This window comes from Dendrobates tinctorius, unplaced genomic scaffold, assembly GCF_039654945.1.
Source record: "Dendrobates tinctorius isolate UK_male_01 unplaced genomic scaffold, ASM3965494v1 ptg000147l, whole genome shotgun sequence".
NCBI classification, from domain to species: domain Eukaryota; kingdom Metazoa; phylum Chordata; class Amphibia; order Anura; family Dendrobatidae; genus Dendrobates; species Dendrobates tinctorius.
This window is the reverse complement of record NW_027361814.1, coordinates 14,568,195-14,582,739: the sequence shown is the minus strand read 5'-3', so window position 1 is coordinate 14,582,739 and position 14,545 is coordinate 14,568,195. Positions and strand designations below refer to the sequence as shown.

The window sequence follows — 14,545 nt, the reverse complement described above, 5'->3', positions numbered from 1 at the left end:
ACAGCAAGCTGCACAGATCTTTTTATGACGCAACTCTTCAGAAAACTGTGATACCGTGAAGCCCCAGCCTAGCTTTGACTTTTACATTTCTCGCTTTCATATCGGTCTTCATACTTCTTCTTAACATCTTACCTATAGAGCATATTTTTATAATAATTAGTAATTTATCCAAATGTTAATTGGCTTAGGAATAGAAAACTCAAGTGAGAAAATAATCATTATTATATTTGTAAATTCTCACCTGTAAGGTCTTGTGTAAGAATCTGCTTCTGTTTCATGAGGTTATTCCAGCAAATCTCCTTATTCTGCATTTGGCTGTTGTCTCTGTATCTTCTCCAGACTGTTTCTTGTTTCCTCCACAAGATGTAAGGCTGATAACAACCTGTCTGCGATATGAACGCTGCTGTACATGGTGCATCCTTTAGTCGCCACCATGTCTTACTTTAGACTGGTATTTATGGCTCTCAAGCATCCTGCCCACATTTTGGAGTAATATTTGCAACTTTAGCTTCTGTCTCAAATGATCTAAGAAAAATATTATGGGACAGAACTATTGCCCCTGCCTCCAATGATCTCTGCAAGTTAGAAGTGACATCCAGGGAATAGACAAAAAATATTATACGTCTGCTGTCTATAAGGATCTCAATGTGAATAATTATAGTAGTTTCCAATTTATTCGGCAATTGTTGCTGGGGTTTAAATCATATTCACCTTATTGATTCCCTGCTTCTCCTCTTCTTATACTGCCAAGGTCTCAGTGCTTATTATTCCAACTTGTCCCTGCTGTGGCCAGTAATTGGTATAAGTCCATACGACAGCAACAGGATGCACACAGCCAGTGATTGGCGGTAGGGATGAGCGAGTAGTGTAGTATTCGGACTCGCTGTACTCATTACGAGTACCTCTTAATACTTGGGTACTCGTAATGAGTAGCGAGTCCAATGTAAGTCTATGGGAAATGCGATTATTGGGCTGTGTGTGTGTGCTGGGCTGGGCGGGGACTGTGCGAAGACTGTGCCAGGCTGTGCAGGACTGTGATGGCCTGTGTGAAGACTGAGTCGGGCTGTGCGGGACTGTGCTGGCCTGTGCCGGGCTGTGCGAGACTGTGCTGGCCTGTGCGAAGACTGTGCCGTGCTGTGCGGGACTGTGCTGGGCTTTGCAGGTACTTTACGGGGACTATGCCGGGCTGTGTGGGACTGTGTTGGGCTGTGCGGGACTGTGCCGGACTGTGCGGGACTGTGCTGGGCTTTGCAGGTACTGTGCGAGGACTATGCCATGCTGTGTGGGACTGTGCTGACCTGTGCAGGACTGTGCTGGGCTGTGCTGGGCTGTGCAGGTACTGTGCGGGGACTATGCCGGGCTGTGTGCGACTGTGCTGGGCTGTGCGGGACTGTGCCTGGCTGTGAGGAACTGTGCTGGGCTTTGCAGGTACTGTACGGGACTGTGCTGGGCTTTGCAGGTACTGTGCAGGGACTATGCCGGGCTGTGTGGGACTGTGCTGGGCTGTGCGGGACTGTGCCGGGCTGTGCAGGACTGTGCTGGGCTTTGCAGCTACTGTGCGGGACTGTGCTAGGCTTTGCAGGTACTGTGCAGAGACTATGCCGGGCTGTGTGGGACTGTGCTGGGCTGTGCAGGTACTGTGCGGGACTTTGCTGGGCTGTGCGGGGACTGTGCGGGCTGTGCTAAATATTGCGAGGTGAGTAGTGAAATACTCGCGAGGATTTGAGTACCACGAGTACCGCATTACTCGCCGAGTACCAAATCCTAACGAGTATACTCTCTCATCCCTAATTGGCGGCAGTTGTTACATGACTGCCCAACATGGCAGTTTTATAAGAAATGTTTCAGGATATTTTAAGGATAATATATATATATATATATATTTATATTTAATTTTTATGACCATGTTGGGTGGGTTTACAACAACAACAAAATCAGATGTTAAAATGCCTTTTCAATTTTTGATATGTAATTTTTAGTTATTAATATTGCACTATAAATCCTTTTATATTTCAGACCAATCTAAAGTAGAGGATATATATTTGAGGATCCCAGATAATATCCTGGAGGATTCTGCAAGAGCCCATATAACAGTGTTGGGTAAGATGTACAGTGTATGAATCTCCTTATCCCAGAAGACATCAGAAAGATCTTGGCTCCATGTCAGCACATAGTGCCCCTAATCCTCCTACTATATCTATTAACGTGAATAATTTGCAATATTACAAAAATGTTGCAGGTATCTGAGGCATTTAGATGAGTTTTGTTAGTTATATGTAAATAAAGCTCAATAATCTGTAGCATAGCTGGGAAGGACAGGATTAAATCTAAACTCTGCAGTGTTTGATTAAAGCTCCTTCAGTGTTTCTCTAAGAAGAAGGAAGTAGATTCATTGTGTGGCAGTCTCCTGAGGATCCACAGTGGTCGTACCCTAAAATGGGTATACAGTTAGGTCCATATATATTTGGACAGAGACAACATTTTTCTAATTTTGGTTCTAGACATTACCACAATAAATTTTAAACAAAACAATTCAGATGCATTTGAAGTTCAGACTTTCAGCTTTCATTCGAGGGTATCCACATTAAAATTGGATGAAGGGTTTAGGAATTTCAGCTCCTTAACAAGTGCCATTGTTATGAATGAGTCACCGTAGGAGGCAGACACAAAAATAGAAGCTACGTCCAGAAAACCAGAGAAGTTGGCAACTATCAGATTGCAGACCCCTGAACCTATCAACACAACTAGCAGTAGCCGTGGGGGGTTCCTACGGTACCCTAGACCACTCGATCACAGCCGGAGAGCTAAATAGCCTAAAGACAAAAAAGGAAATCTAAACTGCCCCAGAGCAGACCCCAAAGCAAAAGGCAGCCCCCAACATATAATGACGGTGAAGCAAGATGAAAAAACACTCACACAGACAGAAAGATAGGCTGAGCAAACGATGGGGCCCAAAACTAACTAAACAGGACAGGAAAGGAAGGTTGCTGTCTGCAATCTGCAAAAACCCTATCAAAGACATTAGCCAACAAGCTGATATGGAAAAAGACCCTGAAGCAGCTACGCTTCAAAACTAAATCAGCACTCAGGTATTTTCAGAAGACAGAGCTAAAGGAATTCAGCTCACCCCAGCAGGGAATGGCAGAAATCCAGAAAAACAAAGCAAAACAAAGGCAAAGCAAAAATGCAAAAGGGAGAGCAGAAAACTTAGCTTTAGATGAGCAGGAATTCAGACTGGTCTCCAAGGATCCCACAGAGAAATCACCCGCAGGGCAGAAGGGCGTCAACGGCCTTATATCCAGTCAGTAACTCCACTCAGCCAGTCATCATCATTAGGCTCAGATGTTTGATAATCAGGCTCACTACCTTTCCTTACCAGAAGAGGGAGTTCATCGGGCCTCAGTAGTGAAGGGGAAAATGAACTCACAACAGTACCTCCCCCTTGAGGAGGGGTCACCGAACCCTCAACCACGCCACCAGGGCGATCAGGGTGAGCCCGATGAAAGGCACGCACCAATCTTTTGGCATGAATACCAGAGGCAGAGACCCAGGAATTATCCTCCTGACCATAACCCTTCCACTTAACCAAATACTGGAGTCTCTGTCTAGCCAGACGGGAATCCAGTATTTTCTCTACCTCATATTCCATGTTACCTTCGACCAATACAGGGTCTGGAGGTGCCACCCCCGGAACAACAGGTTCAACAAACCTCTTCAACAAAGACTTATGGAACAGATTATGGATTTTAAAAGTGACAGGAAGAGCCAAACGAACAGAGACCGGATTAATAATCTCCAAAATCTTGTAAGGTCCAATAAATCTAGGCTTAAACTTAGGAGAAGCCACCTTCATAGCAATATTTTTTGATGATAACCACACCATATCACCAACCTTAAACTGGGGACCGATGGTCCTATGTCGGTTGGAAAACCGCTGGGCCTTTTCCTGGGAGAGAGATAACTTATCCACCACTTGGTCCCAGATGTGGTGCATTCTCTCCACCACAGTGTCAACACCTGGGCAGGCAGAGGGCTCCTCCTGCCCTGAAGAAAATCGAGGATGAAACCCAAAGTTACAAATAAAAGGTGACATCAAAGTGGCAGAACTAGCTCTATTATTTAAAGCAAAATCGGCCAAGGGCAAAAATGAAACCCAATCATCCTGATCAGCGGAAATAAAACATCTCAAATATGACTCCAAGGTCTGGTTTGTTCTCTCTGTCTGCCCATTGGTCTGAGGGTGAAAAGCAGAGGAGAAGGACAACTGAATTCCCAGCTTGGAACAGAAAGTTTTCCAAAATCTAGACACAAACTGAACTCCTCTGTCAGATACAATGTTCTCAGGAATCCCGTGCAAGCGAACCACCTGTTGCAAAAACAGGGGCACCAACTCAGAGGAAGACGGCAACTTAGGGAGTGGTACAAGATGAACCATCTTAGAGAACCTATCACAAATCACCCAAATAGCAGTCATCCTTTGAGAGACAGGCATATCAGAGATGAAATCCATTGAAATATGGGTCCATGGCCTCTTGGGGACAGGCAAAGGCATCAACAACCCACTAGAGCGAGAACACGATTTAGATCAGGAGCAAGTCCCACAGGACTGCACAAAATTCCTGACATCACGAGACAAGGAGGGCCACCAAAAAGACCGACTCACCAGATCTCTAGTACCAAAAATACCTGGATGACCAGCCAAAGCAGAGCAATGAACTTCAGACATCACTCTCTTCTTCCACTCGTCAGGAACATACAACTTTCCACTGGGACAACGCTCAGGTTTGTCCTCCTGGAACTCCTCCAGAGCACGTCTCAAATCGGGCGAGATGGCAGAAAGAACTACCCCTTCGCCTAAGATGGTAGCAGGCTTGGTCACCACAGGAGAATCAGCAAAGAAGCTCCTAGAGAGGGCGTCTGCCTTGACATTCTTAGTTCCAGGAAGAAAAGAAACCACAAAATCAAAACGTGTAAAAAACAAGGCCCACCTAGCCTGTCTAGGGTTCAAGCGCTTAGCCGACTCTAGGTAAATCAAATTCTTGTGGTCAGTGAGGACCACGACTTGATGTTTAGCTCCCTCCAACCAATGTCTCCACTCCTCAAATGCCCATTTCATGGCCAACAGTTCCCAATTCCCCACATCATAGTTAGGTTCAGATGGAGAGAACTTTCGGGAAAAGAAGGCACAGGGATTCATTTTCGATGTTACAGGATCCTTTTGGGACAAAACAGCTCCTGCACCAATCTCAGAAGCATCCACCTCTACCTGGAACGGAAGTGAGACATCAGGTTGCCGCAAAACCGGGGCGGAGGTGAATCTTCGCTTCAGCTCCTGAAAGGAAGAAACAGCCTCCGGAGACCAATTTAACACATCAGCACCCTTCTTAGTCAAATCAGTCAATGGCTTGGCAATACTAGAAAATTTTGCTATAAATTTCCGATAAAAATTAACAAAACCCAAAAGCTTCTGGAGGGCCTTCAAAGAAGTGGGCTGAACCCAATCGTAAATGGCCTGTACCTTGGCCGGGTCCATTTCAATAGTTGACGGAGACAAAATAAATCCCAAAAAAGAAATCCTCTGTACTCCAAAAAGGCATTTAGATCCTTTGACATACAGGGAATTCTCCCTCAAGATCCGGAACACAGTCCGAATATGTTCCACATGAGAATCCCAATCCTTGGAGAAGATCAAAATATCATCCAGATAGATAATCAAAAATTTATCGACAAAATCTCGGAAAATATCGTTCATGAAGCACTGGAAGACAGAAGGGGCATTAGTGAGCCCAAAAGGCATCACCAGGTACTCAAAATGTCCCTCCGGAGTATTAAACGCCGTCTTCCATTCATTCCCATGCTTAATGCGAATAAGATTATACGCCCCCCTGAGGTCAAGCTTGGTAAACCAGCAAGCACCTTTAACTCTAGAAAATAGATCCGAAATCAGGGGTAACGGATACTGATATTTAACAGTAATTTTGTTGAGGGCACGATAATCAATACAAGGTCTTAATGATCCATCTTTTTTGGCTACAAAAAAAAACCCGGCACCTAAGGGTGAAGAGGATGGTCTAATGTGACCCTTCTCCAACGCCTCCTTAATATAGGATCGCATAGCCTCGTGCTCGGGTACAGACAAATTGAAGAGCCGACCCTTGGGAAATTTACACCCCGGGCTCAGTTCAATTGCACAGTCATAACTCCTATGAGGAGGCAGAGACTCAGACTCATTCTCACTAAATACATCATAAAAGTCCGCTAAATAATCAGGAACATCATGCGACTGAGCAGAGGTGGAAAACACCGGAGCCTCACTAAAGGCACACCGACAACCCCAACTCACCACAGACACAGATTTCCAATCCAAAACTGGATTATGAATTTGTAACCAGGGAAACCCCAGAACAATGGTATCATGCAGATTATGCAACACCAAAAATCTGCAATTTTTTTGATGGTCTGGGGCGACCCGCATTACCACCTGGGTCCAAAACTGAGGTTTATTTTTCGCCAAAGGAGTAGCATCAATCCCCCTCAAAGGGATAGGCGTCTGCAGAGGTGTCATCGGAAATCCACAACGTTTAGCAAAATCCAAGACCATTAGGTTTAGGGCTGCTCCCGAATCCACAAAAGCCTTGGCGAAAAATGTGGACAGGGAGCAGATCAAAGTAATAGCCAGAAGAAACTTAGGTTGAACACCACCAACAGAAAACGTGTGTGCAAAGCGTTTCTCTCGTTTAGGACAGGCAGAAATAATATGTGAGGCATCTCCACAGAAAAAACACAACTTATTACGCCTTCTGAACTCCTGACGCTGCTCTCTGGACAAAACTCTATCACATTGCATAGGTTCAGACATTTGTTCAACAGGTGGCAACACCTCTCGTGCAGTTTTGCGTTCGCGCAAACGCCGATCAACCTGAATGGCTAATGACATAGAATTGTCAAGACCAGAGGGAACAGGAAATCCCACCATAGTATCTTTTACGGCTTCTGACAAACCCTTCCGAAAGAGAGCAGCCAAGGCATTATCATTCCAGGTAGTAAGTACCGCCCACTTTCGGAATTTTTGACAGTACAATTCTGCAGAATCTCGACCCTGGTTCAATGCCAGCAGGGTCTTTTCAGCCTGATCAATGGCATTAGGTTCGTCATACAACAACCCTAATGCTTGAAAAAATGCATTCACATTAGTCAGAATAGGATCATCTGGTTTCAAAGAAAACGCCCAATCCTGGGGATCGCCACGCAGCAAAGAGATGACAATCTTAAACTGCTGCGCGGAGCTCCCCGACGAGTTAGGCCTCAAGGCAAAAAATAATTTACAATTATTTTTGAAATTCAAAAATTTAGACCGATCCCCAAAAAATACATCTGCTGTAGGAATCTTTGGTTCAGCAGCATGTGAATGAGCAAGGTAGGCGGAAATTCCCCGCACTTCCGCAGCGAGCTGCTCCACACGATCAGACAATTGCTTTATCTCCATTGAGAGAAAAAAAAATTCCCCCTACGGCCTCAGAGATATAGAGGAAAAAATATACACACTTTTTTTTTTTTTTACAATTCTTTCCTGCTACTGAGTACCCTAGGATCTGCGGTATGGCGGGTGATTCTGTTATGAATGAGTCACCGTAGGAGGCAGACACAAAAATAGAAGCTACGTCCAGAAAACCAGAGAAGTTGGCAACTATCAGATTGCAGACCCCTGAACCTATCAACACAACTAGCAGTAGCCGTGGGGGGTTCCTACGGTGCCCTAGACCCCTCAATCACAGCCGGAGAGCTAAATAGCCTAAAGACAGAAAAGGAAATCTAAACTGCCCCAGAGCAGACCCCAAAGCAAAAGGCAGCCCCCAACATATAATGACGGTGATGCAAGATGAAAAAACACTCACACAGACAGAAAGATAGGCTGAGCAAACGATGGGGCCCAAAACTAACTAAACAGGACAGGAAAGGAAGGTTGCTGTCTGCAATCTGCAAAAACCCTATCAAAGACATTAGCCAACAAGCTGATATGGAAAAAGACCCTGAAGCAGCTACGCTTCAAAACTAAATTAGCACTCAGGTATTTTCAGAAGACAGAGCTAAAGGAATTCAGCTCACCCCAGCAGGGAATGGATGGCAGAAATCCAGAAAAACAAAGCAAAACAAAGGCAAAGCAAAAATGCAAAAGGGAGAGCAGAAAACTTAGCTTTAGATGAGCAGGAATTCAGACTGGTCTCCAAGGATCCCACAGAGAAATCACCCGCAGGGCAGAAGGGCGTCGGCGGCCTTATATCCAGTCAGTAACTCCACTCAGCCAGTCATCATCATTAGGCTCAGATGTTTGATAATCAGGCTCACTACCTTTCCTTACCAGAAGAGGGAGTTCATCGGGCCTCAGTAGTGAAGGGGAAAATGAACTCACAACATGCCATCCTGTTTTTAAAGGGCCCAAAAGTAATTGGACAGATTAAATAATTGTAAATAAAATGTTCATTTCTAGTACTTGGTTGAAAACCCATTGTTGGCAGTGACTGCCTGAAGTCTTGAACTCATGGACATCATCAGATGCTGTGTTTCCTCCTTTTTGATGCTCTGCCAGGCCTTCACTGCGGTGGTTTTCAGTTGCTGTTTGTTTGTGGGCCTTTCTGTCTGAAGTTTAGTCTTTAACAAGTGAAATGCATGCTCAATTTGGTTGAGATCAGGTCACTGACTTGGCCATTCAAGAATATTCCACTTCTTTGCTTTAATAAACTCCTTGGTTGCTTTGGCTTTATGTTTTGGGTCATTGTCCATCTGTAGTATGAAATGATGACCAATCAGTTTGGCTGCATTTGGCTGGATCTGAGCGCACAGTATGGCTCTGAATACCTCAGAATTCATTCGGCTGCTTCTGTCCTGTGTCACATCATCAATAAACACTAGTGACCCAGTGCCACTGGCAGCCATGCATGCCCAAGCCATCACACTGCCTCCGCCGTGTTTTACAGATGATGTGGTATGCTTTGGATCATGAGCTGTATCATGCCTTTGCCATACTTTTCTCTTTCCATCATTCTGGTAGAGGTTGATCTTGGTTTCATCTGTCCAAAGAATGTTCTTCCAGAACTGTGCTGGCTTTTTTAGATGTTTTTAGCAAAGTCGAGTTTAGCCTTTTTATTCTTGATGCTTATGAGTGGCTTGCACCGTGCAGTGAACCCTCTGTATTTACTTTCATGCAGTCTTCTCTTTATGGTAGATTTGGATATTGATACGCCAACCTCCTGGAGAGTGTTGTTCACTTGGTTGGGTGTTGTGAAGGAGTTTCTCTTCACCATGGAGACTATTCTGCGATCATCCACCACTGTTGTCTTCCGTGGGCACCCAGGTCTTTTTGCATTGATGAGTTCACCAGTGCTTTCTTTCTTTCTCAGGATGTACCAAACTGTAGATTTTGGCACTCCTAATATTGTAGCAATTTCTCTGATGGGTTTTTTCTGTTTTTGCAGCTTAAGGATAGCTTGTTTCACCTGCATGGAGAGCTCCTTTGACTAAATGTTTCTTTCACAGCAAAACCTTCCAAATGCAAGCACCACACCTCAAATCAACTCCAGGCCTTTTATCTGCTTGAGAATGACATAACGATGGGATTGCCCACACCTGTCCATGAAATAGCCTTGGAGTCAATTGTCCAATTACTTATGGTCCCTTTAAAAACAGGGTGGCACATGTTAAGGAACTGAAACTCCTAAACCCTTCATCAAATTTTAATGTGGATACCCTCAAATGAAAACTAAAAGTCTGAACTTCAACTGCATCTGAATTGTTCTGTTTAAAATCCATTGTGGTAATGTCTAGAACCAAAATTAGAAAAATGTTGTCTCTGTCCAAATACATATGGACCTAACTGTAACTTTCAAACCTGAGAATCCTCTTTAGGTTCTCAGAACATTGTCTAGACTAGATACAATTACATTCAATTTTCAGAGAAGAGCAGGACTAAGTACGTGCAGGATTTACTATTACTACCCTTGACTATAAACAAGTTGTAATCTTTCACTGAAAAATAGAAATATAAACATATACCGTAAGTAAAGCTTTATATTTTCTTCCTGCTCTCGGGCAGAGAAAATAAAGAAGAAATGGAAATATGTCTCTTTTTCACATGTCTTACTTTGTTTTATGACCACAAATGACCACTAAAACACATTTTAAATTGTGTTGTTTTAGCAATTATTTTTATATTTTAGATGTGTGTTTTTTTTCTTGGTGTGCATGAATAGCTATGAAGACAGGCAGTTGCTTTCTTTTTTTTTGTAAATTCTGATATAATTATCTTTTTAGAGATTTTTTAAAATATATTTTTTCATTCAATTCATACCACACATTGTTCATCCATTAAGGTCCTAAAATGAAATTTTGGGGGGCATTTCAATATTTAAATACATTTTTATTATTGCTGATTTCCAGTGTAATTGGGGTTAGTATATTAGCACCAGTTACAGGGCAAATGCAGACTCCTAAATCCACTGCTGAGCTTATCTGGGTCTGCCTAGGTCTAAAGGGGGTTTTACACATAGCGATATCGCTAGCAATATCGCTAAAACGTCTCTGATTTTGTGACGTTATAGCGATATTGCTAGCGATATCGCTATGTGTGATACTTACCTCCGACCGGCTCCCCCGCTGTCTGTCGCTCGTCGCGCGAGATCGGGCAGCTCCATTTCTCGCCATCTGCTTCCTGCTGTGTGAGACGAGCGACGCTTTGAGGCGGGCGGGATGACGTCTGGATCGCTGTGTGTGAAAGGTAAGTATCGTCCGCTGCGTCGCTGCTGCATCGCTGTGAGATCTTCCTGTGTGGAAGCTCACTAGCAATCATTTAGCGATGCACCAGCGATCCTGACCAGGTCGTATCGCTGGTCGGATCGCTGGTGCATCGCTAAATGTAAAAGGGCCTTAAGACTCAACAGCCCCTGACTTTACCTGAGACCTAATGATCACATAATCACTGAGACAGGTAGTACTGTCAGCACATCCAAATCTAGATGCATGTTGTTCATTCACAAAGACAAAGCAAAAGGGGAACACCAGACCGGAGAAGGGCTGCACAGTGAGCAGGAGCTGACTAGGTTAATTAATGGACTCATCCTTAGAAGTTATATTAATATAGGAATTGTCTTATTACCCTGCAGGAGATCTGATGGGCACGGCCATGCAGAACCTTGATCGTCTCTTGGCCATGCCATATGGTTGTGGGGAACAGAACATGGTTCTCTTTGCTCCCAATATCTTCATCAAGCAATATCTGGAGAAGACACATCAACTGAACAATGAAATCCAGAGCAAAGCCAAGAAATTCCTAGAGAGCGGTGAGAAATTATATTGATTTCTATTGCATTTGTTTTTTTTGCCTATAAGTACACTCTGACACTCAGGGACTCAAATACCATTAATCCAAATACTACACAGTACAATATGGATTACATGGAAGATGTATAAAATATAAATAGATAGATAGATAGATTGATAGATAGATAGAGCCCTGTGCATAACTACAATTATTTATTTGAAAATAGCCTCTTCACAGAAGATGACAAACCAGGGCTTTGGTGCCATGTATTTGAGATATAGCAATCCTAGAATTCAATATCAACCCTTCAAAGAATCTTGTCGCCTGACTTAGAACCAGACCCACAACTTCTTCCAAAGTAAAAGAACTCCAGTTGCAGACAGCTGTTTTGGGGTAACAGCCCCCTGTCAGTGCAATGACGATGACTGGATAGTGGGATGAGATCTTCAATGGAGAGCTTAAGAGGTTAAATTTCTCCTCCTGAAGAGAGCACCAAAATGGCATATGGAAGCCATGCAATGCTCCCTGGCATATAAAATAAGCAAACCTTTTTTTCATTTATTTTTTCTTGCTTCTCATAGGGTATCAGCGTCAGCTTACATACAAACGTGATGATGGATCATACAGTGCTTTTGGAAAAAATGACAAAGAAGGAAACACGTGGTTCGTCTATTTAGCTATATTTGTATTTGCAGAGCTGGATTTGAATAACAGAATTAAGGGGGTGTCTAGGATTTTAAAATATGGCAAATAATAAAATATTATTGGGTAGAAATTTACAGCACTCAAATTTGTTTCTATAGGTTGACTGGATTTGTTGTGAAATCCTTTAGCAAAGCTCGACCCTATATCTTCATAGATGAAAGTCACCTGAACCACTCTTTCTCATGGCTGAAAAAGAACCAGGAAGACACCGGATGTTTCCGAAGTGTTGGGAGACTCTTCAATAATGCCATGAAGGTAGACCAAGAGCAGAGTAGTTGTTAAGTTTCAGATCCAGCCACATGCAGTCATGAGTAAAAGAGTTGACACCAGTGAGATTGTTCTAGGAAATTAAGTATTTCTCCCAGAAAATTATTGCAGTTACACATGATTTGTTATACACATGTTTATTCCTTTGTGTGTATTGAAACAACACAAAAAAAATAAATGGAACATAATTTCACACAAAACCCCGAAAATGGGCACATCAAAATTGTTGGCACCCTCAACTTAATATTTGGTTGCACCCCCTTTGGAATAAATACTGCAGTCAATCGCTTTCTATAACCATCAACAAGCTTCTTAAACCTCTCAACTGGAATTTTGGACCACTCTACTTTTGCAAACTGCTCCAGGTCTCTCATATTTGAAGGCGCCTTCTCCCAACAGCAATTTTAAGATCTCTACACAGGTTTTCAAGGCGATTTAGATCCGGACTCATTGCTGGCCACTTAAGAATTCTTGAGCACTTTGTTTCCATCCATTTCTGGGGCTTCTTCAAGTATGTTTGGGATCATTGTCCTGCTGGAAGAAACATGAACTAGGATGCAAACAAAGCTTTCTGATACTACATTGTGACCAAAAATCTTTTGGTAATCTTCAGATTTCATGATGCCTTGCACACAGTCAATAGGCAGCCAGAGGCAGCAAAACATCCTCAAAACATCTTTTTAACCTTCACCATATTTGACTGGAGGTACTGTGTTCTTTTCTTTGTATGCCTCATTCCATTTATGGTAAACAGTAGAATAATGTGTTTTATCAAAAAGTTCTATCTTGGTCTCACCTGTTCACAAGACGCTTTCCCAGAAGGATTTTGGCTTACATACATTTTGGCAAGCTGCAGTCTAGCTTTTTTATGTCTCTGTCAGCAGTGCGGTGTTCCTTAGTCCCCTGCCATTACATTTCATTTCATTGGAATGTCAATGAATAGTTTGCTCTTACTCTGATGCACCCTTAAGGCCCTGTTACATTTAGCGATGCACCAGCGATCCCGACCATGATATGACCCGGTCAGGATCGCTGTTGCGTCGTTAAATGGTCGCTAGTGAGCTGCCAAACAGGAAGTTCTCACTAGCGATGCAGCAGCAGTCGGCGGTCGTACTCACCTGTCAGACGCGGCGAGTGTGACCGTCTTCCGCCTGCGTCCATAACTCGCTCATCGGCGCCAGCAGGAAGCCGACGACGAGAAATGGACCAGGCCGATCTCGCGCGATCAGCGATAACCAGCGGAGGAGCCGGTCGGAAGTGAGTATCACATGTTGTGATATCGCTGCTGCGTCACAAAATCGGTGACGCTTTAGTGATATTGCTAGCTATATCGCTATGTGTAAAGGGCCCTTTAGCCTACAGGACAGCTTCTATTTCATTGGAATGTGATTAGGGCTTGATTATCCACCATCTGCACTATCCTGCGTTGCAACCTTTCATCAATTTTTCTCAGCCGTCCACGGAGATTAGCTACAGTGCCTTTGGTTATAAACTTTTTGATTAGGTTGCTCACCGTGGACAAAGGAAGATAAAGATCTCTGGAGATAGACTTGAAACATTGATAATGTTGATATTGTTCAACAGTTTTGGTTCTCAAGTCCTCAGACAGTTCTCTTCTCCTGTTTTTGCTCTCCATGAATAGTGTTGCACACATAGGCATACAATGCAAAGATTGTGTCAACTTCTCCTCTTTTTACATGATTTCAGGTGTAATTTTCAAATTGCTCACACCTGTTACTTGCCACAGGTGAGCTTGAACGAGCCTCAAATGCTTGAAATAAAGTTGTTTAGCCACAATTTTGGAAAAGTGCCAACAATTTTGTCTGACCTAACTTTGAGGTTTTGTGTAATATTATGGTATGATAGTGTAATCACTCACTCAAGAAAATACATAACACACTAAAAACTGCAACTGACCTTGCTGGTTCCTGTACAGACTAGGGAACCTGACTCCACAGTCCCTAATGGTTACTGTGTGAGCAGAGATAACTCTAACCGTAGACTAGACAATGGCAACTTACATGCTGCCTCAAATGCTTCACATTCCTCCTAAAAAACCGAAGGGCCGTGCAGAGTGCAAATTACCTGCAAAAACCCAAAAGGTGATAGGACAGACTGCAGCAAGGATAACAGAAGCTAAACATCCAGAGAAAAGTTGTAACTGCTGTGGCTTAGCGGACCGAGATTCTGACTTCAAAAGCACAGTCTCAACAGTTCGATCCCAGGCACATGACAAGTGTTTTTCAATTTTCCGTTTTT

At 43.4% G+C, this 14,545-nt stretch overlaps 1 protein-coding gene across 2 annotated transcripts in view; it reads left to right on the top strand.

The window, feature by feature from the left end:
- Positions 1-14,545, top strand: part of LOC141049744 (alpha-2-macroglobulin-like) — a 262,253-nt gene that overhangs the window by 187,060 nt on the left and 60,648 nt on the right. For both annotated transcript variants that reach the window (XM_073546471.1, XM_073546470.1), the window contains exons 23-26: positions 2,017-2,100; positions 11,157-11,333; positions 11,896-11,977; positions 12,118-12,274. In XM_073546471.1, coding sequence (XP_073402572.1) covers positions 2,017-2,100; positions 11,157-11,333; positions 11,896-11,977; positions 12,118-12,274 — 500 coding nt within the window. The remainder of the gene's footprint in view (positions 1-2,016; positions 2,101-11,156; positions 11,334-11,895; positions 11,978-12,117; positions 12,275-14,545) is intronic.